The 25,736-nt window shown below is 46.0% G+C and overlaps 1 protein-coding gene across 4 annotated transcripts in view; it reads right to left on the reverse strand.

Annotated features, from left to right (window-relative positions):
• The window catches only part of ZER1 (zyg-11 related cell cycle regulator), a 423,267-nt gene that overhangs the window by 339,894 nt on the left and 57,637 nt on the right, over positions 1–25,736 (reverse strand). For 2 of the 4 annotated variants that reach the window (XM_069609184.1, XM_069609185.1), the window contains exons 2-5: positions 6,840–7,081; positions 6,060–6,210; positions 4,928–5,367; positions 4,461–4,637 (exon numbers count right to left, since the gene is read on the reverse strand). In XM_069609184.1, the coding sequence (XP_069465285.1) occupies positions 4,461–4,637; positions 4,928–5,367; positions 6,060–6,210; positions 6,840–6,997 (926 nt within the window). In that variant the 5' untranslated portion in view covers positions 6,998–7,081. Of the gene's footprint in view, positions 1–4,460; positions 4,638–4,927; positions 5,368–6,059; positions 6,211–6,839; positions 7,087–25,736 lie in introns of all 4 variants that reach the window. The other 2 variants (XM_069609186.1, XM_069609187.1) reach the window with 1 other exon arrangement.

Below are 25,736 nucleotides of genomic sequence, written 5' to 3' on the forward strand. Positions count from 1 at the left end.
TCAGCTCTCTCATCATCTTGGCCAGGTGTATCTCCGCCCATGGATCACCTCTGTAGGTTTCCCTCCCTCAGGTACTGCTTCTGTGAGCTCAACCTCTTAGCTCTCTCATCATCTTGGCCAGGTTTTTATCTCTGCCCATGAATCACCTCTGTAGGTTTCCCTCCCTCAGGTACTGCTTCTGTGAGCTCAACCTCTTGCTCTCTCATCATCCTGGTCAGGTGTTTATCTCCACCCATGGATCACCTCTGTAGGTTTCCCTCCCTCAGGTACTGCTTCTGTGAGCTCAACCTCTTAGCGCTCTCATCATCCTGGCCAGATGTTTATCTCCAGCCATGGATCACCTCTGTAGGTTTCCCTCCCTCAGGTACTGCTTCTGTGAGCTCAACCTCTTAGCTCTCTCATCATCCTGGCCAGATGTTTATCTCCAGCCATGGATCACCTCTGTAGGTTTCCCTCCCTCAGGTACTGCTTCTGTGAGCTCAACCTCTTAGCTCTCTCATCATCCTGGCCAGGTGTTTATCTCCGCCCATGGATCACCTCTGTAGGTTTCCCTCTCTCAGGTACTGCTTCTGTGAGCTCAACCTCTTAGCTCTCTCATCATCCTGGCCAGGTGTTTATCTCTACCCATGGATCACCTCTGTAGGTTTCCCTCCCTCAGGTACTGCTTCTGTGAGCTCAACCTCTCAGCTCTCTCATCATCTTGGTCAGGTGTATCTCCACCCATGGATCACCTCTGTAGGTTTCCCTCCCTCAGGTACTGCTTCTGTGAGCTCAACCTCTTGCTCTCTCACCATCTTGGCCAGTTGTATCTCCGCCCATGGATCACCTCTGTAGGTTTCCCTCCCCCAGGTACTGCTTCTGTGAGCTCAACCTCTCAGCTCTCTCATCATCTTGGCCAGGTGTACCTCCGCCCATGGATCACCTCTGTAGGTTTCCCTCCCTCAGGTACTGCTTCTGTGAGCTCAACCTCTTGCTCTCTCACCATCTTGGCCAGTTGTATCTCCGCCCATGGATCACCTCTGTAGGTTTCCCTCCCCCAGGTACTGCTTCTGTGAGCTCAACCTCTCAGCTCTCTCATGATCTTGGCCAGGTGTATCTCCGCCCATGGATCACTTCTGTAGGTTTCCCTCCCTCAGGTACTGCTTCTGTGAGCTCAACCTCTCAGCTCTCTCATCATCTTGGCCAGGTGTATCTCTGCCCATGGATCACCTCTGTAGGTTTCCCTCCCTCAGGTACTGCTTCTGTGAGCTCAACCTCTCAGCTCCCTCATCATCTTGGCCAGGTGTATCTTCGCCCATGGATCACCTCTGTAGGTTTCCCTCCCTCAGGTTCTGCTTCTGTGAGCTCAACTTCTTGCTCTCTCACCATCTTGGCCAGGTGTATCTCCGCCCATGGATCACCTCTGTAGGTTTCCCTCCCTCAGGTACTGCTTCTGTGAGCTCAACCTCTTGCTCTCTCATCATTCTGGCCAGGTGTTTATCTCCGCCCATGGATCACCTCTATAGGTTTCCCTCCCTCGGGTACTGCTTCTGTGAGCTCAACTTCTTGCTCTCTCACCATCTTGGCCAGGTGTATCTCCGCCCATGGATCACCTCTGTAGGTTTCCCTCCCTCGGGTACTGCTTCTGTGAGCTCAACTTCTTGCTCTCTCACCATCTTGGCCAGGTGTATCTCCGCCCATGAATCACCTCTGTAGGTTTCCCTCCCTCAGGTACTGCTTCTGTGAGCTCAACCTCTTGCTCTCTCATCATCTTGGCCAGGTGTATCTCCACCCATGGATCACCTCTGTAGGTTTCCCTCCCTCAGGTACTGCTTCTGTGAGCTCAACCTCTTAACTCTCTCATCATCTTGGTCAGGTGTTCATCTCTGCCAAGAATCACCTCTGTAGGTTTCCCTCCCTCAGGTACTGCTTCTGTGAGCTCAACCTCTTGCTCTCTCACCATCTTGGCCAGGTTTATATCCGCCCATGGATCACCTCTGTAGGTTTCCCTCCCTCAGGTACTGTTTCTGTGAGCTCAACCTCTTGCTCTCTCACCATCTTGGCCAGGTTTATCTCCGCCCATGGATCACCTCTGTAGGTTTCCCTCCCTCAGGTACTGCTTCTGTGAGCTCAACCTCTTGCTCTCTCACCATCTTGGCCAGGTTTATATCCGCCCATGGATCACCTCTGTAGGTTTCCCTCCCTCAGGTACTGCTTCTGTGAGGTCACCCTCTTAGCTCTCTCATCATCCTGGCCAGGTGTATCTCCGCCCATGGATCACCTCTGTAGGTTTCCCTCCCTCAGGTACTGCTTCTGTGAGCTCAACCTCTTGCTCTCTCACCATCTTGGCCAGGTTTATATCCGCCCATGGATCACCTCTGTAGGTTTCCCTCCCTCAGGTACTGCTTCTGTGAGCTCAACCTCTTGCTCTCTCACCATCTTGGCCAGGTTTATATCCGCCCATGGATCACCTCTGTAGGTTTCCCTCCCTCAGGTACTGCTTCTGTGTGCTCAACCTCTTAGCTCTCTCATCATCCTGGCCAGGTGTTTATCTCCACCCATGGATCACCTCTGTAGGTTTCCCTCCCTCAGGTACTGCTTCTGTGAGCTCAACCTCTCAGCTCTCTCATCATCTTGGCCAGGTGTATCTCCGCCCATGGATCACCTCTGTAGGTTTCCCTCCCTCAGGTACTGCTTCTGTGAGCTCAACCTCTTGCTCTCTCACCATCTTGGCCAGTTGTATCTCTGCCCATGGATCACCTCTGTAGGTTTCCCTCCCCCAGGTACTGCTTCTGTGAGCTCAACCTCTTAGCTCCCTCATCATCTTGGCCAGGTATTTATCTACACATCTGTAGGTTTCCCACATTCCACTTCACTTGGTCAGTTCTTCGGCATTGCCAGGAATTGTCTCTGTGGGCGCGGCCTTTTACCTGTCACTTTGGTCTGGTGTCTCTTGTCCCTGGGGATGGAATAGGTTGGCTCGCCCCCTCATCTCCATCATCATTGGTCAGGTTTTTTGCCGGCCCCAGGGATGTCTTATGTCAGCACACCATATTATCCACCCTGTCTCATTGGGCTGTATCACTCATCCCAGGGGATGGTCTTGGTTTGCTCACCCTCTCATCCGTCACTCTCTATAGCCAACAAGGGTTTGGCTCCTTTAACTCTCCCAGTAGCGTGATATGGAAATGTATACCCCACATTGTCAACAATCCATCCAACATATTTACAGCCTTACTAGAGATGCCATCACATGCATGTATGTGATGTAAAACCAATTAGCATGCAATCTGTGCTGAACTATCTTCACCAATCTCAAGCATGTGGTGCAATTACTACACCTGTAACTGAGCAGTGGTAGTAACACAGCCCGACACTGCATCCACTACCCAAGCCTCTATTAATCGCAAGTCTCTCTCCTCGCACCTATGTTGTGACTATGCCCCCACTGATGCCTTTATGCATCCTTCTACTTATTACTGAAAAAATAGTTGCCCAGTCTCAGAATTGTTTGCAGTTGCTGCAAGGGCAGCTTAGGGAAATGGAAGCTGAACCTTCATAAACTGCGTGTGTAGAATTCAGCGTCAGCTGGTCGGTTCGGAGTTGGCACATATTCCAGAGTAGTCAGTGTAGGCCATCATCCCTGCATCTTTCCAAAGTGGCACCTCACAACCCTCATTATGTTGGTTCCATTTTTTCCAATAGCACCTCTCTTTTTTGACAAACATTTCTCCAGCTCGTAGCCCAGCCCGGGCGAGTAATCTCACTGGCCTGGTGCTTGCCTTCTCTCAGTGTTTCCTCTTCGATGTGGCTGCTTGCAAGCATGACCTGATTTGCTACTAGGATGTAGTATTTTTAACTGGTTGAATACCAAATGTGCGATTGCAGCCAACACTGGCTTTGGGTCATGCTGCTTCATTTAAGTCCAATTTATTTATTCCACCTTAGCCTAAAAAATTCCTTGAACTTTCAAACCCGATCAGTGAAACTGTCTATCGGCAGCAAAGAACTCAAGCATGCTTTACTTTGGTAGGTGCTTGATTTCTCATTCTAGCGGCTGGAGACCCTGATGGGCATGCATAGTGCTGGCCAGGGTTGCACGCTCACAGATTCCTGCACATGAATCCATGTCCTGGTGAGTGCACTATAGCAGCTCTGGCTTGCAACCCTAGGAGCCCTAAAACTTTAGGCCGTAGTTGGGTGCACCTTTTCAGTTTGCTTTTTACTCATTCTGAGTTTTATTTTCCTGTGGTACTAGAGGACAACCTGTTCATTCTTTAATTCTTCATTTCCCACCTAGTGACTACGTAGTGCAAATGCATGTTATTCATATTAACTTTGGCTGGTTCTGCCTTCTTCTAGCTCCATTGTCAGCTAATTTCAGAGCTTCTCCACCCCAATTCCCCCTTCCTCTAGATTTAGCCTGTCCCTGCCTTACCAATGTTCTCAACTATCTATCTCCTTCTCAGACTACTTCTTACCTCGGTCGACCCAATTCTTCATCAATCTTGGCGATGGCGCAGTTCTCCAACATCATGTGACCTGAGATGTCCAATGAAGTCAGACTACTCAGGTTCTGAACAATCAGGCTTAGCACCCTGCGGTTGAGTTTAAACTTGTAATAACTCGAGAGCTGGTCCCGGGAAATATCCAAATGCCTGAAAAAGAGCAAAAAGAAAACTATGAAAACAATACATTTGAGAACAAATGCTATCAACCTGCAAACACAACGCTGCAAGGATTGCTCTATCTCCTTCCACAGAAAATGGGAACAATTACAAGCACACAATTTTGCAAATACAATGAAAATTCAAGAAGCACAAAGGAAACATGAAAGTATTTGTGGATACCAGGGACTGATACCACCTTGTGGAGGAACGAGATGGGCTGAAAGAAAGGCACACTGCTCTTCCTCCCGCCGCTCCAGAGTTGGCGGCCAAAGGCTAACCTCAGCTTGTGTAGCTGGATAATAGACCGGATGTGCTCCTCGGACAGGTCTGTGTTGTAAAGCACCAAAGAAACCATGCTGTCCTTCCATTGTGTGAGGAAGCTAAGATCGGAAAGCTGGATCCCAGAAAGGTCAAGGGCTGTCAGGCAGGTCAGAGGTCGAATCAGCCTTTCCACGTCCACTCCTTTGGTCATGCTCCCTAGGTTTAGAAAACGCAGTCGTCGAAAGCCCTCAAAGGTGAAATCCTTGACGAGGACCTGCAGAGAAGGATTAACCAACCGGTCATAGTCTTCGCAGCCCCCAGGATTCTCCTCCTCATAAAAGATGTTACTGCAGCCAAAGAGACTCAAGGAGACCAAAGTGGGGCTGAAGTCTAGCAAGGTCTGCAGGCTCTTAGCCGTCAGCTTCTCGCAGTTCGTAAGAGAGAGCTCCACCAGGTCCTGCAGGAAGAAGAACAAAGATGTCACAACCACCAGACTGCATTCCTACCTCTAACCTATACTTCCAGAATGTGAGTGCCAGTTCAAACATCTAAGACACACCAAGGTGAGGCACCAATAAGAGGGCTATCCTACAGAGACCATTCCCGGGGAAAGGGAAGAACTTACCCAGGTAATGTGGGTGACAAGAGGGATAAAACGGTGAGCTAAAGCAAACCATCCTTTGGGGAGTAGAGGGTGGAAACATGTCAACAAGGTGATGAGGGCGATAAGTGGGCAAACACGCAGACTATCCCAGAGCAGAGGGAAGAGCTGAATCAGGTCACGAGAGAGAACAGAGCAAGTCAACAAAGGCCATTCATGGGGGTGAGAAAGGCCTGACCAAGGGGATGAGGGAGATAAGAGGGCAAGCTCACACTAGCCACCCATTGGGAAAAGGGAGACCTGACGCAGGTGATGAGGGGGAGAAGAGAGGTAAGGGAGTGAGCCAACACAATCCATCCTTAGGGGTGAAGAACACCTGACCAAGATGGTGAGATCATTTAGGGCTCCAGCCACTGCTGCAAGAAGTTTTCATCCAAACCCCCGCTATACATATGGAAAAGGGTCACTGAATACAGGTGCACACTCAGTCCTATCATGCAGTTCCTATCTGCACATGACTGCCTGCCTGAAAGACCAAACATGCTCACCTGTTTTCGTATGGCCTCCAGGTCCTGATCCTGCACTATATCCTCTCGCAGGTGGACTCTCGTTAGCCTGGTGCTCCGGGGCTCAGAGAACAATGCAAAGAAGCTGTCATGGGCCTCAAAGACACTGTCAGCATTGACCAGCTCTATGTACCTGCAAGGGAGGAAGAGGGATAAGAGTCAAGCAGCTAAACAGTACCCCCAACCCTCATTCTCATCGAAGATTAAGGACAGCAGAACTGCACTGAGAGAGAGAGTGTGTGTGCGTGCGTGCGTGCGTGCACATGTTCCCTTTCCATGGAACAGGCCGGGGAGCTCCCTCTGAAAGATACATTTGTTTGTTTCTGCACATGAAGATGTGTGCTTCTTATGCATGGTTCTGCTGAGACAGTTGAAAGTGGCTTACGTCCAAGGTGCACTTGCCCTAAATTAAGTGCTCAAAGCTCGTTCGAGGGATTTCCCCACTTCCCAGTGATATCAGTGTGTGCGTGCTCGATCCCTCTATAGAGTCTATATCTATCTTAGTGATTTTAATAGGGATGACAGAGGCACGAGGCCCACATGTGGCTTCTTATGGATACAGATATGTGTGTGCTCCACATAGCGCCTAGAGGTAGAGCCACAGCCCAAATTTGCTCAGATAAGGTTTGCTTAAAAGTACGCTCTTCCATCCCAATCACACTTACTGCAAATCCACATGGCATGTGCTGCCTGTGCAAACCCCCAGAGAGCATTGCTCGTGCAAACCCCTAGTGTGTGCAGTACTTGCACCCAGTCACTCACTCATTGACCAGCTTGTCACAGATTTCACTCGGGAGGAAAATGTCGGGGTGGAGTCTCAGGGTCTCGTTCTCAAGCAAGTAGCAGAGAGTGCCATCCAAATTCCGCAAACAGTATTCCGTACAGAGTGTCATCAGTGACTCAGGGCAGTCCATCGCCATGGTGGAGAGTCTGGTTTCCGAAGGTGAGGATTCAACTCAGGCCCACAATAAGCCGATCGCCCCCCATTAGTCTTAGAGAAACTTCTGAACTTGCAGGGGAGGAGAGAGAAAACAGAGAAAGGTTCAAAAGAGAAAACAGGCACATGAGCACCAGAAAAAGCAACTTAAGAAAAATAACATCCATAGAACCAGATTATAAATTAGTGCGATTGATTTTTTCTTCATTTTTGTAATTGAAGCAGATAAATACATTCCAACAATTCACAGTTTTTGGTAGACAGTTCATTACTTGAGTTCTCCACTTTCATTTATGTTTTTGCCACTAGTTTCGTGTTAAACCATCCATGCCATTCTCATGTTCCATGGCAGTGGGGAATAGCATGGCATGAAGTAACACTGCACACAGGTAGGGATTTATTCATTGCTTCAGTGAAAGGGGAAGGATCCCCAAAACACTACACCGATATCAGTGGCTCTTAAGTGGACTCATTGATGATAAAGATTCCAGATCATTCAGAATTTATAAATTTGTTTTTCAATTTCAGGTTTATTAATTTCTCATATTTAAACAGAAACACTGTTTTTCTCTCCTTGTGGTATGAGCGATAACAAACAACATCCTTCCCTGTAATGCAATGAGTTCTTCCCTCAAGTAGTGAAAACTTCTATGTCGCCTACTAGCAATGAGGGATAACGGCTTGTGTATAGCATGTCAGTTCACCTTTCACATACTTGCTCATATGGGCTAATTTTCTCCATTTTATAGTCAGTCCAGAAGCCATACCGTTTCTTTGTGTTAATCAGCAGGTTAACCTCTACATTTCCTACAGCTCTCTTGCTCAGTTCAATCAATCGGGTTTTGTTGACAGGGAGGGTCTCTCACACCCCCCGAGCCACCAGCAGAAGGTGGTGGTGGGTCATATGCAGTAAATGTCTTAAGTCCTCCACTTCAACCGAGATCTGAAAAAGCACTAATAATGGATCCAAGTTTTGTCTAATTCATAGATACACAAGAGGACCTCTGTCCAATATTCCTGGATCCTTTTACAGCCCCATCAAAGAAGCATGTACCTTGGGCCCCATGCCCTTTTCAACATTTCCCATGGGCTCCTGGGTGCATCTTAGCGGCATCTATGGGGAAGCTGAATGCCATGGAGTTTAAATGGATTGGAAATAACAGGGCCTGCAGGTCTATGCGCACATTCAAGCCAATACAAATCCCCGAAATCTGGAATCCCAGATCTTCCTGCCGCTGCGAGTGGCTACTCACAGCAACACCTGCCCACACATCTACAATCATTCTGTAAACGGCCACGATCAATCTATTGCTTGGATGCTGCTCAATAATCCTTTCAAACAAGGTCAGATAAGCACATTATTGGTCTATTTCTTAAATCAATAGCAAGACTCCCCACCCCTTCTGACGAATAACAACACTACAAGAACACTACATTCAGCCCAACAGTAAACTGCAACTGTGGGCTCTGCCTAGAATAAAACCCCAACAAGAGGACTCCTCAGGAGCCTCCCAAACTAATGACTCACATTTCTTCTCCCATCACCTTCATCTTTACAATACACACAAAGGCCCCCTCTATACAGACGCCTATACCTGCAAGCAACAATCCCACTGCACTAACCAGCTACAGCTCACTGCAGGCCGGCAACCTCTACGGGGCCTATCACATACCCACTCCAGGCCATGAGCTCTCCCAATGTCCCAGTACTGGCAGTTAAGAGATCTTGGGCTCTCTCTTCTAGAGAAAGAATCACCCGGCACACAGGACTCAGGTGCTTGCAACTCAATCATCAACACCACAGATTTCAAACCAATCCATCCATCCCTCACAGTAACCATCCCTTCTCTTTTTTTGCGAAATCATGTGAAATAGAAGAGCATTATACAAGAACACTTGACATTACCTAACAACTATAGACAGAGAGTCGAAGACTACAACATCTAACTTGAAGAAACAATCTTGAAAATTGTGATGTCACACCCTAGAACCGGGGTCACAGGCCCTTAAGCCAAAACAATGCTAGGATCCCAGGAATATCAAAAACGTGTCCCAAAGCCAGAAAATCCAGTTAAAGCCCCAGAGTAAAATAAATCATTTCATTATAAACTCAATAGATTGCCACAAACGGGGTTCAAAATGTACACTGGCTACTACTGGCTAGTGATAATTGACCCTTGGAGAGTAAGAAATGGTGTGCTCCGAGTATGTGTTGAATGGAGGGGGCAAGTGACTTTCTTTTATGGCTGGTTAGTAACTTGAAACGTTACTCGTGGTCCTCCAAGTCAGAAACGCAGGTATTGTCCCTCAGTTCCAGAAAGAATTATAAAATCTGAAGATTATGCAATAGATGGACATAATACCAGAAACTCGGCTTATGACCCCTTAAACACAGAAATAATGATAGAATATAAAGTTCAGACTATAGGTGGCCCCAAAGCCAGTAACTTGGATCACGGCCCATCAGTCACAGAAATAATTAGAGAACCTGAAGATTACACTATAGTTGGCCCCAGAGCTGGAAACGCAGGTCACAGCACCCAGTCCCAGAAATAAATACAGAATCTCAAGACTACGCTAAAGAGGGCCCCAGAGCACCTCAGTCCCAGAAATAATTACAGAATCTGAAGACTGCGCTATAGGTTGCCCCAAAGCTAGAAACGCAGGTCAGGGCACCTCAGTCCCAGAAATAATTACAGTATCTGAAGACTGCGCTATACGTGGCCCAAGAGCTGGAAACGTTGGTCAGGGCACCTCGGTCCAAGAAATAATGACAGAATCTGAAGACTGTGCTATAGGTGACCCCAGATCTGCAAACGCAGGTCAGGGCACCCGAGTCACTAAAATAATTACAGAATCTGAAGACTGCGCTATACGTGCCCCAGAGCTGGAAACGTACGCCAGGGCACCTGAGTCACAGAAATAATTACAGAATCTGAAAGCTGCGCTATAGGTGGCCCCAGAGGTGGAAACATACGTCAGGGCACCCGAGTCGCAGAAATAATTACAGAATCTGAAGACTGCGCTATACGTGGCCCCAAAGCTGGAAACGTAGGTCAGGGCACCTCAGTCCAAGAAATAATTACAGAATCTGAAGACTGCTATCCGTGGCCCTGAGCTGGAAACGTATGTCAGGGCACCTCAGTCCCAGAAATAACAGAATCTGAATACTATGCTACAGATGGCCTCAGAGCTGGAAACGAAGGTCAGGGCCCCTGAGTCCCAGAAATAATTACTGAATCTGAAGACTGTGCTATACGCGTCACCAGAGCTGGAAACGTAGGACAGGACGGACTGAACATCTTGCCCTCCAACAAATTACTCTTGTCTAGGAAAGTGATAACGGCGCAGGAATCAACCTGCCGATTTTGTAAAGAGCGGTCGAAACAACTAGACATTTGTTGCTACTATGTTCAGCGCTAACAGAGCAAAGAGAAATCGTTATGCCATTCCTACAGTCTTAATTTGAGCAATATGAGGAAGATTTCACATGGGAAAGACTGCTGAAAGCAACGAAAATTGGCAGAACCATTGATGCCTTGAAAAAATGGACAGTATGGATGGAATTTAATCAAGTTTTTCTTTTTCTTCAATAGAAGAACAAGTTACTTACCAACTGTAACGTTCTTCCGACTGGATGTTCCTCCCACGTATTCCTCATCTTGTGATAATTCGTTATCTCCAGCTTCGCTGCCTCGGAAAAAAAAATTCTCGGCAGAGGGCGCTGTGCTCGAGGTCGTGGAGTCGATTGTCCCTCGACGGTCTCCGTACCGTGTCAACGTCACTGATGGTATAAGTAGCTCGAGCCGCGCCCGTTGCTCCAGTTCTGTTTTTTCAATGTAAACATATAGGAGGAACACCCAGGCGTGCCCCATGACTGATGCACACTTCGTGAGAGGAAAGTGTAAGAAAACGTAAACTGTACTGCGGGGTAGGATGGGAGGGTCGATGAGGAATACGTGGGAGGAACATCCAGTCAAAAGAACGTTACAGTTGGTAAGTAACTTGTTCTTCGAATGGATTGTGTCCTCCCACGTATTCCTCATTTTATGATAGACTCCCATAGCAGTAGTAATTTTGGAGGTGGGAGTATTAGTTTTCAGTTTTCATGGACCGAATGCAGAACTGCCTTGGCAAATAAACCCTCATTAGAGGAGGCAGTATCCAAACAGTAATGTTTTACAAAAGTGTGTATTGTTTTCCAAGTAGCAGCTGAACAAATATCTGCTGCCAGTACGCCCCTCTTTAGAGCTGTAGAAGTAGCCATTCCCCTTGTAGAATGGGCACAAAGCCCATCTGGTGGGTCTTTTCCTGCTAACCTGTAGCATTCAGTTATAACATGATCCAGCGGGATATGGTCTGTTTTGTTACAGATAATCCTAGTTTATGACCAGTATAACCCACAAATAGTTGGTCATCTTGCCTCAATTTAGCCATTATTGAGATATAGAAAGTAAGAGCCCTCTTGGGATCTAGTCCGTGCAATCTCTCCTCTTCCTTTCCCAAATGAGGAGGATAAAAAGTTGGTAATATTATCTTTTGCGACAAATGGAAGTCTGAAACTACCTTTGGTAAAAAAGAAGGTTTAACTTTATCCTTATAAAAAGTAGTAAATGGTGGTTTGCATGAGAGAGCCTGAAGTTCGCTAACCCTGCGGGCTGATGACAAGGCCACAAGAAGTACATTTTTTAATGTTAAGAGTCTCAATGGGCAGGAGTGCATAGGCTCAAAAGGTATACAAGTCAAGAATTTTAGTACTAGATTTAAGTCACAAGTTGGGACATGAAAAGGTACTGGGGGGTATACATTAGTAAGCCCCTTTAAGAATTGAAAGATCAATGGAATTTTGAAATATGAAACCTCTTCTGAGGTGCGCTTGAAAATAGACAGCGCAGCAAGGTATCTAATTGTCCCTATCTGGAGCCCCAGATTGGCTAGATGCAGTAGGAAATAAAGCACCATTGGGGTGCCACATTGAAAAGGGTCCACATTCTTATCTTTGCACCAGTTACGGAACTTGTTCCAGCGACATCGGTATAAAGATTTTGTTGCTGGCCTTCTGGCCGAAAGCAAGATCTCCATTACGTCATCCGGAAGATCCCAATCCTTGTATCTCAACCTCTCAGAAACCATGCGTGAAGGTTGAGTGTCTTGACCTCTGGATGGAGAACCCGACCTTCCTCTTGTGAGAGAAGATCCTCTGTTTGCGGAAGACGTATTGGAGGGCAGATGGACATGTCTAGAAGGTCCGGGTACCACGTCCTCCTGGCCCGATCCGGGGCAATTAGTATCATGGTTTTCCTGAACTTTCTCAACCTCCTGATTACTTGAGGAATCACGGGGACTGGGGGAAACGCGTACAGCAGTGGAAACTTCCACTCCACTACGAATGCGTCTCCCAGAGCTCCTCTTTGAGGAAATTCCCTTGAGCAGTACTGCTCGCACTTCTGATTGATCACAGTGGCGAACAGATCCACGTGAGGGGTTCCCCAAAGGGCGAAGATCTCTTGAAGGACTTCCTGACCTAGCTCCCACTCGTGGGAGACTGTGCTCTGCCTGCTCAGAGCGTCTGCCGCCGTGTTTTGCTCTCCGGCCAGGTGAATTGCCGATAGAGAGATTCCTTCTCGTATTGCCCAGACCCAGAGCTGCATTGCCTCTCTGCACAGTGGTAATGACCCTACTCCTCCTCTCTTGTTGAGGTAGTACATGGCCACTGTGTTGTCCGTCATTATCAGGACATTCTTTCCCTGTACAGAGGGCAGAAAGGCCTTCAGCGCTAGTCTGATTGCCCTCAGCTCCAATAGGTTGATGTGTAGTTTGGACTCCGATGGAGACCAACGACCGCTGATTGTCAGATCGTTGGTGTGTGTTCCCCACCCTGTGAGTGAGGCGTCCATCACTACTGTTATCTCCGGCCATGGTTGCCAAAAGGATTCTCCCTTGAGAATGTTGTCGTTGCAAGCCCACCATAGTAGATCCTGAGCAACTACGCTCGGGACTTGCAGAAGATCCGACATATTCCCTGAGAACTGGGACCACTGAGTTCTGAGTGCCCATTGAAGGGATCTCATTCTCAACCTGGCCTCTGGTACTAGGAAAATGCAGGATGTCATGAGGCCGAGCAACCTGAGAAAATCTAAGGCCGGTAGATGTTGGGCATTCTGAAACTTCGTTACCATCTGCTGGATGTGGAGAGCTCTCACTTCGGGAGGCGAGGCTTTTCCTGATGAAGTGTCCAAGACTGCTCCGATACACTGGAGTTTCTAGGTTGGTATCATGTGGGACTTCTTGAAATTGAGGGAGAAGCCCAGTTTGTGGAGGAAGTGGCAGGTGATCGAAAGATGTTCCTGAGCTTGTTCTCGAGAACTTGCTCTGATTAACCAGTCGTCCAGGTAGGGATATATGTGAATACCTCCTCTCCTGAGACTTGCTGCCACAACCACCAACAGTTTGGTGAAAACCCTCGGGGCAGAGGTCAACCCGAATGGCAGAACTCGAAACTGATAATGAGAATTGCCAATCGCGAACCTCAGGTACTTTCTGTGCCCTGGATGGATTGGCACATGAAAGTAAGCATCCTGGAGGTCCAATGATACCAACCAGCCTTGGAGTTGTAAAGCCTGAAGGATCTGAGAAAGGGTCACCATCTTGAACTTGTCCTTCCTGAGGAACTTGTTCAAGTTTCTTAAGTCCAAGATGGGTCTCAATCCTCCATCCTTTTTTGGGATGAGAAAGTATGGGGAGTACCAACCCCTGTTCCTCTCCGCTACAGGTACCTGTTCTATGGCACCTTTCTCTAGCAGGGTTAAAATTTCCTGCAACAGGAGCGGGTCTGGAATTTTTACGGAGTTGGCTCCCGGTGGATGATTCTGAGGCCTTTTTAGAAAGGGGAGACAGTAACCTTGAGCTACTGTTTCCAGTGCCCAAACATCTGAGGTAACGCCTCGCCATTCCTTCAGATGTTGAGAGATCCTGCCTCCCACTGGTGTCTTGTGGAGCAAGGTCTCAGAGAGATTTGGAGGCAGCTGCAGGAGTGGCAGAGGGCAAAGATGCCGCTCCTGAGGCTGATTTCGCACCTCTTCCTCGTCCACCACGAGGGAAGTTTTTTCTGCCTCTTTGAGAAGCTTGTCCTCTTCCTCTACCAAATGAGGAGTAGTAGCGAAAAGAACGACCTCTCCAGGAAGATGATCCTGAATAGGTTTTCTGAGGCTGGCGCATGGAGGCACTAAGAGATTTAGCTGCCGCTTTCGAGGTCTGGAGTTTTTCTAGGCTTTCGTCAGCCTTACTGCCAAATAGCCTCGAGCCATCAAAGGGCATGTTAAGGAGTCTGGATTGCACATCCTGTGCAAACCCCGACTTCCTCAACCACGCAAATCTGCGCAACACAGTGCTTGTAGCCATGGATCTGCTGATGCTATCAGCAGTATCCAGTCCAGACTGGAGACATTCCCCCCATTGCCTCCTTTCCCTCTTTAACTATATTCAGGAAGCCTTCCCTTTCCTCACCTTCCGGAATATGCTCAGCCGCCGCCGAAATACAGTCTCACAGGGTATGGGTAAACCTGGCCAGGGTACAGGTGACATTTGTCGATTTCATGGCCATGCTACCTCAAGTGAAAACTTTACGGGCCCAAGCATCAACTTTCTTGTCCTCTCTATCCGGAGGGATAGTGGGATATGCAGTTTGTTTTGCTGTGGATGCAGCCTGAATAACCAGACTTTCTGGAGTTGGATGCCTGTTTAAATATTCAGGATCTGTACCAGCTGGTCTGTATTTCTTTGGGAAATTACTATTTGTCGCAGCAATGCTATCAGGATTTTCCCAATTTTTTTCTACTGTTCTCTGAAGAGCCCTATGAAAGGGGAGAACTGGGTCTTTTTGGGGACCTTTGACAATTATATCTGTCATGTCTTCCTGTTCAAACACGGGTGAAGTGTTACCCCAACCCATGTATTCTACTACCCTGTTCATAAGACCTCTGTACCCTGAGTCTGCATGTTCTGCAGGGTCAGGTTTGGCAAATTCTAACTATAGGGAGGTGTCAATTCCACTAGCAGAGTGTAGAGTATCACTCAAGTCTCTCATTCTAGATTCCTGATCAATGAGTTCCTCAGGAACATGTCTTGTGCCATATGAAACTCCAAAGGGAGTGACTTTGTCTTCCTCCGAGCCAGATTCCTCATAAATTGAGGACATAGCTCTAAAAAAGTCTGTTCTGGGCAACGAAGTAAATCTCCTTTCTTCCTCAACAATTTACTTCAAAGGAATAGAAAAATCCTTTGAGGTTGTCGATGGGAACTTCGAAGAAGACTTCGATACAGGTGTCGAAGACGTTCTTGGCTTCGATGCTGAAGCAGTCGACGCCGATGAAGCCGTCGAAGCCTTCGATGACTTGAGCTTTTAATGAGGCACCGAAGATGTGCTCCACTCTCGAGGAGTCTTCGACTCACGAGGAGCCTTCGACGACTTGGCGTCGACTCGAGTATCTTCGATACTACTGGCTTTCACCAAGGTAGTTCTCGACTTCTCTTTGTCGTCCAATGGAGCGACCTTAGAGGAATGGCTCTTCCGAGGTTCTTTCGAGGGGGCCGGGCCGCATTATCGAAAACCTCCATCATCTTTTTACGGAATTCCTCCCATTTTCTGGGGGAAACCGATTTTGTCGGACATCGAATTTCTTCGGTCGACTCAGAAGATGATGACGATGAGGGAGACCTATGTCTCCTCTTCAGTTTTTTTGACGAGGAAGAAGAGTGTCTCGATCTACTGCTAGATCGAGATCTCTTGGAGTGCCTATGTCGATCCGATTCTTTCGAATCGGTCGCTATCTTATGCTTTTTGGACATGCTTTATGCTTAAGCTTCTTAGAGGCTTCCCTCCCCACCGACAGTTTACCTCTCCTCTGACGAAGGGCATTCTCGGTCATGGACTGGCAGGAACCACAGTCTTCGGTTCGGTGACTAGAACCGAGACAAACTCGGTGAGGATCCGTGATATTTTCGATCCACAATCAATACACTTCTTGAACCCAGTCTTGGGTGTCGAAGGAGTCGAAGAAGATGACATTTTCACGAAGAAAATCTCGGAGCGCGCCGTTCACGATAGCAAAGCGATCGGAAAAACGGAACTGGAGCAACGGGCGCGGCTCGAGCTACTTATACCATCAGTGATGTCGACACGGTACGGAGACCGTCGAGGGACAATCGACGCCACGACCTCAAGCATGGCGCCCTCTGCCGAGAATTTTTTCTTCCGAAGCAGCGAAGCTGGAGATAACGAATTATCATAAGATGAGGAATACGTGGGAGGACGCAATCCATTCGAAAGGATGGGATATTAATGTTGTTAAAGGTTCATTATCATGTAGTGACTTCTCTTCTGTCGTATGAATCAGACTGCCCAATATTGTCCCCGGATGGAAAGATTAAAAAAAATATAAGTACTGGCCAGGACAGCGGCACCAAAGTGCATACAAAGCCCCATGCATACCTTTGAGTCAGGGACAGAGGTCCGCCTACATTTTCCCACAACAACCCCTTGACAGAGTCAGGCCAACGACCTTGTCACAAGGTGTACTGCATGTGCAGGTTCAAGTCTACCGTCTGCTGGGAAGTACATGCCAGGATCCACTGAGAATCTGTCAATTCCAAGTCAAACGTTCAAGACCATTCCTCTTCCTACCCTCGCTGTCCATCAACTGCCAACACATCCGGGTCAGGAAAACCAGGCACAAGGCACACACAGGAGACGCCTGAAACCTAGCAAGAGACGGAAGCTCTGCAATCTCTCCAGTCGTCAACTGTAGTCTATCCAATCCGAAGATGCTGGAGCTTTGCAGATCTACCCTTCTCACAACTCACAAGTATATATTCCAAACCGAGATACTCGCAATCTACCATTCATTTGCCACTTCGATGTCACATATCCACAAAATCCGAGCCATTATTAAGCTAGGCCGGTAAAGCTTCAAGTTTCTATTTGTCAATGCAGGGTTGCCCCAAAGAGAGGGCTCCTCACGGAAGAGATAGCTTGCATCTGCTGTTTCAAAACAATCCTGACACATTCTAAGCAGTACAGAGAACAATCGGTAGGGAGCGCGCACGCTTTGCCACCTTTTCCATAGAGATCAATTGGTCAGTTAGGTACAGGGCACAAATAGGTTTCTCAAGAGACATCCAACTCAGAGAGTTCGATCCTCATTGTGTCAACCAGTGTCTGAAGTAGTGTTCTTCAAACTGTGGGGCGTGGCACCATGTGTGGAGGGGGCGCGAATCCCTCAGCTTGAACAATTCACAACCAATTCTTGTTTATCAGCAGCGTTGCGTGTCTTTCAGTCAGAGCGTCGAGCACCGACTGAAAGGCAAAATGCAAAGGCAGGGCTTGCAGTTGTTGGAAAGGAACCAGGGTCCTCCAAACCCCCAAGCGCTTTAGAGTTAGGCGAGACATCTTCAAGGCACTATAACAGACTGGGGTGGGGGGGGCACCAGGAGGGCTCTCTTATGCAAGCATTTTCACATACACATAGACGAACACTGAAGAAGTTAGTTATGGTCAACAGTAGGATATATAGGCGCAATTAACTATTAGTTGGATAGATTTTTTAATGTCAGATATAGGTAGGACATGAGAGGCACGGCGGTAATAGTAGTTGAGGTAACAGGCTGCAGCTGCCGAGTATGCAGAAAGAATAGACTTGCTCAAAGTCACAGGAGAATGGATGCCCAGGCCTTGCAAAAGGCTTAGTTAGTGAGGATCCAAACTTCCCCATCCTCCCCAGAAGGAATGCGACCTGTGGGATCGTAAATAAACAGGTGCTTAGCGTGCGGATTCCCTCACTATGGCCGAAGCGTGAACGGACTCACCATGTGTCCACTGTCCGTCAAGGGTCCACAGGGCAATGGGGAGTGGATAAAGCACGTGTCTAAATAGGGCTTGCTTGTGTTTTGTGGCCAAGTGCAGAATGGGACAAATTATAATGTAAATTGGGGAGGAAACTGCGGACCCAGATAACCTGAGCAGGACGAGTGGAATGTGTATAGAATGGATGAAATAGGTTTGCACATGAATAACAACGTTTTAGGAGTTTTCCTTGGGCTAGGTCGCAAGGTTGGTAAAAGTCTGTAGAGCTGCAATGTGTTTTTGCATAGCCAGCAAAAAGTAGAACAGCATGCCCTGACAAAACCAGCGACAATTAAGAAAGAAGGCCTTGAAGTATCCCTATTATGGAAGAAGGACAGATTGGGCAGAAGTCATAATCCGACTCCCCTTATGGGCAGCAGTAAAATTATTTCGGGCGTATCCAATTAGTCGTGGGGGAGTGTGTTGTAAAAAATTCATTAATAGTACGTGTATAGTGTGTTGTAAAAGTGACATCACTATGACACGCTGGACCTATATAAACTCCAGCTTGAAACCACTTTGGCAGGAAGGAAAGAGTAGTGGAACAGGAGAAGAACATTCAGGCAGCAATCCTTTGCTACCATCCTCTTTTGTAAGATTAAAGTGGTTATCCTTACAAGATCGCCTTTGGCCTTATTTCCCTAGCGGCGTGTATTTATTCTGGTGTGAGCCGATAAACACTGATCGGCTGTTAGTCCTCTCTCCTGGGGCATGCGCAGTAGTTACATTCTTCCTTTCACTCTGGCGCCTGCCTCCCTTTCTGAAGTGTGCTTCAGATAAAGAAAGGAAACACAATTACGATAGGGAGGCAGGCACTGTAACCTCTTCCCTATCCAGTCCCCACAATACAAGGTTAAGGAGGACTGCTGCGGGTTACGGAGGATGTAAAAGGTTTAGAAAAGAACATATACAACACAAAATGGGGAGAAGAGGAATAGAGCAGGGCCATGACAAGAGGCCCATAATGAGGCTGCAGGGAGAAAAATGAGAAGGAAAACAAGAATGCTAGATAACACAGCCAGGAAGAGAGACAAAATCTCAAACAGCAGAGAAGAGACAGAGCAGGAGGAGGGCAAAAAGTTGTTCGAGAACAGGAGAGACACTCACAGAATGGGACAGGCCAGGGGAGAGAGACAGAATGTAAGGGACAGAATAAGAGACAGAGGAGGAGGCAGAGAGCGAGACAGAATGGGCGGGAGAGGGTTAGACAAAGTAGGAGGGCAGAGTGTGGGAAAGGAAAAAACACAGATTGGGAGGGAAGCCTACGAGAGTCGAGGAAACAAAAAAAGAGTGAGGGAATGAGAAGAGAACTTAAAGAGATGATAAGAGGACAGAAGATTGAAAGATGAGACGACATGTAAAGGAGAAACTAAGTCAGAACAGTAAGAGACGAGACAGGCAGGATGGAGAGAAACTAAAAGAGACATAACAGAAGGGGAAAAGGAGAGAGTATTGGTTCGGGAGCAGAGCGAGAGAGCAGAAACGGCTGGAGGGAGAAAAGGAGAAGATGCAAATCAAGAACGATAAGGAGACAATAGACAGAATGAGAAGTGCAGAGGCCAACAAACCAAATAGGTACAGGGCTAGCGAAACAAGATACAGACAAGGAGGAAGAGGAGAGACAGAATGGGAGGGGTGGAGGAGAGGGATAATGGGGAGTCGGAAGTCTGTAGGGAGAGTGATAACAGACAGAATGAGAAGTTTAGAGGCCAACAGATCAAATAGGTGCAAGGCTAGATATGCAAGAGACAGAAATGGAGGGAGAGGAGACAGAATGGGAGGAGGGATAATGGAGAGACGAAAGTCTGTATGGCGAGTGATGAGACAGAAATGGAGGAAGGGTAGAGACAGAATGGTGGGAGGGGAGGGTTAATGGAGTGTCAGACATCTGTACAGACAGTGATGAGAGACAGAATTTAAGGGGATGCAAGTTGTAAAATGAGAGAACAAGAGAATGGTAGTCAAATCCAGAAAAAATGGCAGACAGAACAGGCAAATTAAAAAAGGAAGAGAGACAAGAGCAGAGTTTTCAAATTGGCATGGACTGTAAGGAAGAAGTGTGATACAGAAGGAATTAACATACAGGCATCTGCCTCAACCCACCCACCACATAACCAAACTGTGGGCATTTAGTTCCTTGGCATACTCTCTGCTCAGAGCTACGCCTGTGACAATGGGTAGGTGGTCTCTTAAAAGCCTTGTCTGCCTCTCATCTGGGGACCTCAATAACCCAGGGGGTGGGAGGTCTGACTTCAAACTGTCCTCAAGTGGAGCTTGGCATAACTATAATTTTTTTTAAAATTGATTTATTGGTTAAATACATTTAAACCTTTAACATTCCTCCTTTAGCACTTATAAGTGATTTCAACTATGATTGTTCAAGTGACTGTTCCTAAGAACTAATTTATCATGGATTATTGTCCTTTAAAGGCGACTCTACACATTTCAGAGCATCTAGTGTTAGTCCAATTCTCTCCACTGTCAGTTTCCTTTCCCACCAATCATCCTCCTGCATTGAGTCATGTTGGCGGATATGAGCCCCCAGAGATTTCGTTCTTAGTTCAGTAAGAGATGTACAATTCAGTAGCACAAGTCGGAGGGTTTCTATTTTCACCCGATCCTTACAGAATCGGCAAAACGCCTCCTTTTGATCTATCTATTTTCTCATTAACTGGACCTCTCTTGTAGCTAAGATGTTGAATCTACATTGCATAAGAAGATCTCTGTAATAAGGCGATGGAAATTGTCTCAGATATTTGGGTAACTGGTTGACCTTCTGTTCCCAGGTGATGTCAGTACAGAATTTATTATACTTTAATTCTAGTGTCTCCATCCAATCACTCTCCTGCAAGATCTTCTTTGCCTTATTTGGATTCGATTTGGATTCGTTGTCAGGACTTCTTTTTCTATGTTATTTATCTTTAAATACTCGTTACATCGAATTTTCCACCTCTTTAAGCGTTTATCTTTAGTCTCCAGTGCATTATTCAAAATCTCAAATGGCACCTCTGGCGAGTCGATTACACATTTTCGATATAGGGAAATTGTTTTCCACATAACAATTGATGAATGCAGCCTTAATTCACATCTTATTATGTTCATTTGCAGGAAATTTGGCAGCTTCAAAATACTTCTCCAAAAGAAAGCCTCATATACACCCCATATTCTCCAGGATAGATTCAATAGTTCCTCCGACCCATACGACAAAACTGCCACAACCTTTTGCTTGTAAAAGGCGAGGATCGGAACCAATGAGAAGGATCCATATCTTTTATGGAGGACTCTCCCATGGTTTATGAGTTTTCTCAGCATTTCTTTGATCAGCAGGTATTGACCTTGTTCATTTAAGTTTTTATTAATTTGCACTCCTAATTATATTATGGAGTTCACCACTTCCAGTTTCTGGTTGTTAATTGGCCAATTACGGAATATTTCCTTTTTGGGTACTTTGTGCTGACTTCATAGTCAGGATCTTTGATTTCCTCACTTTGGCCCTCATTTAGTTTTAATCCAAATAGCCCTTGAACGCATGGAGTCGCCTCTGAAGGTCTATTGCCGTTTGGTCAATGAAAACAATATTGTCCGCATATCGGATCCATGGGATCACTCCTTGTTCCATTTTAGGCAGGAATGCTCTCATTTCTTTGCGATTCATCCATGTCAGCCATATACAGGGCGAATAAAAGGGTGCCAACGTGCATCCTTGTTTTATACCCACTGATGTATTTATTCTTCTCAACAGGGATCCCTCTCTTGATAGTAGGATTTGTATAGATGTTCCCGTATACAGGGCTTGAATAGCTTCAAGCAGGTCCTTTGGGCACTGCCACTGCCTAAGTTTTTCCCACAAGCGTTCGACTTACTCCATCGAATGCTTGTTCAAGGTCGATAAATCCTAAATAGATTGTGTCTTGGACTCCAAAACACTCAAGAGAAATAGGTTTAATGATGTACCAACTCCACTTATAAAGCCTGTTTGCCGGGATCCATATACCGGCCTTCTTCGCCCAGCATTTAAGGTCTCTCAATAATAGCGATGCAAATAGTTTGCCTAAGGAATCTAATAAGGCAATCAGTCTATAATTACTAGGGTCTCCACAATCTCCATTTTTATAAATCGGGACTACTAACGCATCCTTCCAAGACAATGGAATGGTCCTGGTCTTCAAAATTTGAGTGAATGTATGGATTAGATCGCCCTAACTTTCCTTGTTTGCCTTCAGCATGTAATTTGAAACGCTGTCAGGGCCCGCCGTCCTTGAGGAAGTTAACTTATTGATCATCCAAATTATTTCTGTACGATCAAATTTCACCCTCCAAGATCTTTGGTTTGTGCCTCTTACAAATACTAGCTGGCCTTTTATCAAATAAAGTTGAGTAGTATTCTACCCAACGTTCTTCCGACACTTGGCTCATCGCCACTGCAGCTTGAAAGTCATCGCCCTTATTGACGATATCCCAAAGGTTTCTTGAATTACCTGCACATACAGCTGCCAGCATTCTTTCGGCATCACCCAGGGCACTTTTTGCTCTGGTGGCACGAAGCCAGTTCTTATAGGTTTGTTTGCACTTCCTAATCCTCTCCAGTTTATTATGACATACCGACCTTTGTAGTTCTTTCACTTGTGTTCTATATATTTTCCTTTTGGCCACCAGATCTATATCATAGGAGTGTGCTCCGATTTACCATTATTTTCCTACTTGTATCTTGATTAATTTCAAATACCTTTAGTAACCATCTTTACTCGACTTCTTCAGGATTGTCATATACACAATTCTCGAATCTCCCTAACAATTTCAGTGTTTCTTTCTGCTTTATTCTTAGTGTGTTCCTTCCCCAGGTAATTTCCACTGGGCTCCATGTTTGATTTTTCCAGCTTACAAACCTGGAGGTCCATTTCAATCCTTAATGTCATGGATTTGATGACTGGATCCATTGTAGAGTATTACCTGACACAAAACAGTAGTCCAAGCATGCAGAACTATTACTTCTAGACAGGTATCCCCTCCTTATAGATCCCCCCTTTGTCAGACCATTTAACATCCTCATGGAACGGATTTCCATTTCAGTTGTCCATCGTAAGGCTCTCCCCTCTAGTTGCGACTCGGTTTTCAACGACCCATCTTTATTCAACAATTTAATATTCAGATCTCCACTTATCATGATGAGTTGATTCTTGTCCTCTAACATTGATCTATCCACTTCTGCCATTATATCTCCATTGAACACATATTCACACGCCAATATGTGTTGATCAGGAGGATTTTAATATCCTGCTTCTCCAATTGTTTATTGATTTTTATGATCTGAACAAAAGGATTTGGGATGCGATGTTCGGTCACCTTTCAGGTCGCTGTTGTTTTTAATCAAGGTTAACAATCCCGCGTAGGGTCTTCCCTTCTCTCCTTTCCTTGTTGGATTGATATATACTTCATATCCTTCACAAATGGGCTTCTTTCTAAACCATGTTTCTTGCAGGCATAGCACTTTGTATTGCCCCAGAGAGTTATCTTCTCCTGCACACAGAAGTTGAAAACCGTGTGTATTCCTAGAAGCTCATATCAGTCTCACACCGTCCTCCTTCCTTTCATTCTACTGCTTCTTCTTCTCTGTCAATACTCCTGCCATCCAAGACAAGTCTGAAAGCGTCTCAGCCTTTTGATTAGATGATTTTAATGCTTTCAGTTGCTTTCTGGAATTATCAATGGTAAATCTTTTTCCCGGTTCTTCTGACAATGTAGGGCGCTCCACACACTCCTCAACTCTCCCCTTTCCATTAGCTTTATCCATTCTTTCAGTATGGTGGTTCGACAAATCATTTCTTCTCATCTTCACTTCTGTCCTCACAGGAGTATGCTTCTTCTTGATCTTCATTTTGTCATCAGCTTTCAAACGGCTAGAGTCACTTTCCTCTTTTTTCAGATGGCTTTTTTCCTTTGCGAGACAGATAGTCAGGCCAGGTTCTGGATCTCGACTTTTGAATTCACTTATGTAGTAGCCTAATCTAGCAATTTTATCTGTCATCTCTAGTGATTCCTTAATTTCTAGGAATTTCAGGTGCAAGATCACTCAATCCAGCCTTCTTTCATTGACAAATTCCCCAATTCTGAAGTCATCCGACGATATATGTCTAACTGCTGGGATCTCCTTTAGTAGCTTCATCACTTTTTCTCTATTTAAAAGGGTCATCTTTGAATCATTTGTTATTCTCTCAAGACGTACTTTGTGCGTTCTGTCTTCCATCTGTGGCCTTTTTTCATCGTCCCTGTCCTTACTTTTGGAACACAAGTGGTTCATAAATCTTTTTGTTACATCCGCCATCTTTGGATACTTCTCAGTCTCCTTACATTTTCTTCTATTGTCCTTACAGAAGTCCTTTCTATTTTCTTGCCGGGTTTTGAAGGCATCAGGATTTTTGTCACGTCCAACCATCCCTCTAACCTTTTCGTTGTTCTTGATGAGGCACTTGTTTACTTTAGTGTCTCCCTCTTTATTAAACTTTGTCGATTCTCTGACTGGTTCGGGTGACAAGTCCCTCAACTGTTTTTCAATTTCCTCCCACTCCGAGGGACTGACATTTTCCCATTCTTCCTCTTCTGGATTTTTTTCAATGATCTCCATCAGGTCACTCAAACCAGCTTCCGATTCATCGTCCTGAGAATCAACACCATCTAAGCTTTCAATTGAAGATTGGGAGTCATTTAGGACTTGTATATCTGGGATAGCCTTTGCTATCATCATTTCTCTTCTGGGCTTCTTTGCACATTGTTTCATTTCCAGTCTTGGAGGTGTTCTTATATTTCTTAAAAATGCCCTTGATCCGTTGACTTTCCTTTTTGCCAATTGCTTCATATTTTTCATTTTTTTTACTTCCTTATTTCCCTTCTGAGTTAGATCAACGGTCTTCTTACCAATGACTGACGTTTTCCAATGAGATTCAGCCCTGGAAGATCGGAACAGTTGTTTTTACAGGGTCTCCCAGTATTAGCCGTCATGTGGGCTCAATTCCCACTTGAGCTTTTGACCTTAACTCAAGCACTTTTCCCAGCTGTTATTGGCTTTTACCCCTTTCCCTCTCTCGATGATGTCATGTCCTTATTATTTTCTCTGTTTTGGACTTGCCCCATAACAGTGGACTTTCTAACAGCCATCAGTTTTGAGCTTCTCTTCTTACATGGGGTCACAAACACAACATCCCCGCTTCTTTGAGAGTCTCTACGGGTCTCCTCTGTTTTATACAGTCTTCTCATTCACTTACAATCTTCTAACACCCCCTCCATCAGTAATTACTTTCTCCTCTAGCTAAACCACCCAGGCGGTTCTGCAAAACTCTAGTTAGCTCAGCTTCTTTATCTAATCTCTGTTCGATTTTATTCATGAAGCACTTCAGACCGGACAGCCGAGCTTTGTTTTTGCATTTGCTTTATAGATGTCTTGCAGGGATCCATTTATGCTTTCATACAATTTTAGGAAAGGCGCCACTGCTATATTAAATGCTGCAAGGATTGTGTTCTGGATATGAGATAGACCATTCATCTTTTTCCTTCTTTGCTTTTTCATGAATTACTCTTTCCAAATCCTCTTCCTGTATTTTCATTCATGCGGCGGAATTCAGAGCTGGAGGCGTCAGCACTTTAGATGGATTTACACTCCCATTTGACTCAGGGGAAAGGGACCTCTGTGGTGAGAGTGGTGCTTTTTAGTCCAATGCCGCGATCTTCTCTTTAATGAATGAGAGGCTGTTACGTTTCTTCCGTGCAATCCTCCCAGTCAAAGCTGATATATCTTGTTACTAGGGTCCTTGGGTTGTTGCCCAGCTTT

This window comes from Ambystoma mexicanum, chromosome 8 (genome assembly GCF_040938575.1).
Source record: "Ambystoma mexicanum isolate Mex_15411 chromosome 8, UKY_AmexF1_1, whole genome shotgun sequence".
NCBI classification, from domain to species: Eukaryota; Metazoa; Chordata; class Amphibia; order Caudata; family Ambystomatidae; genus Ambystoma; species Ambystoma mexicanum.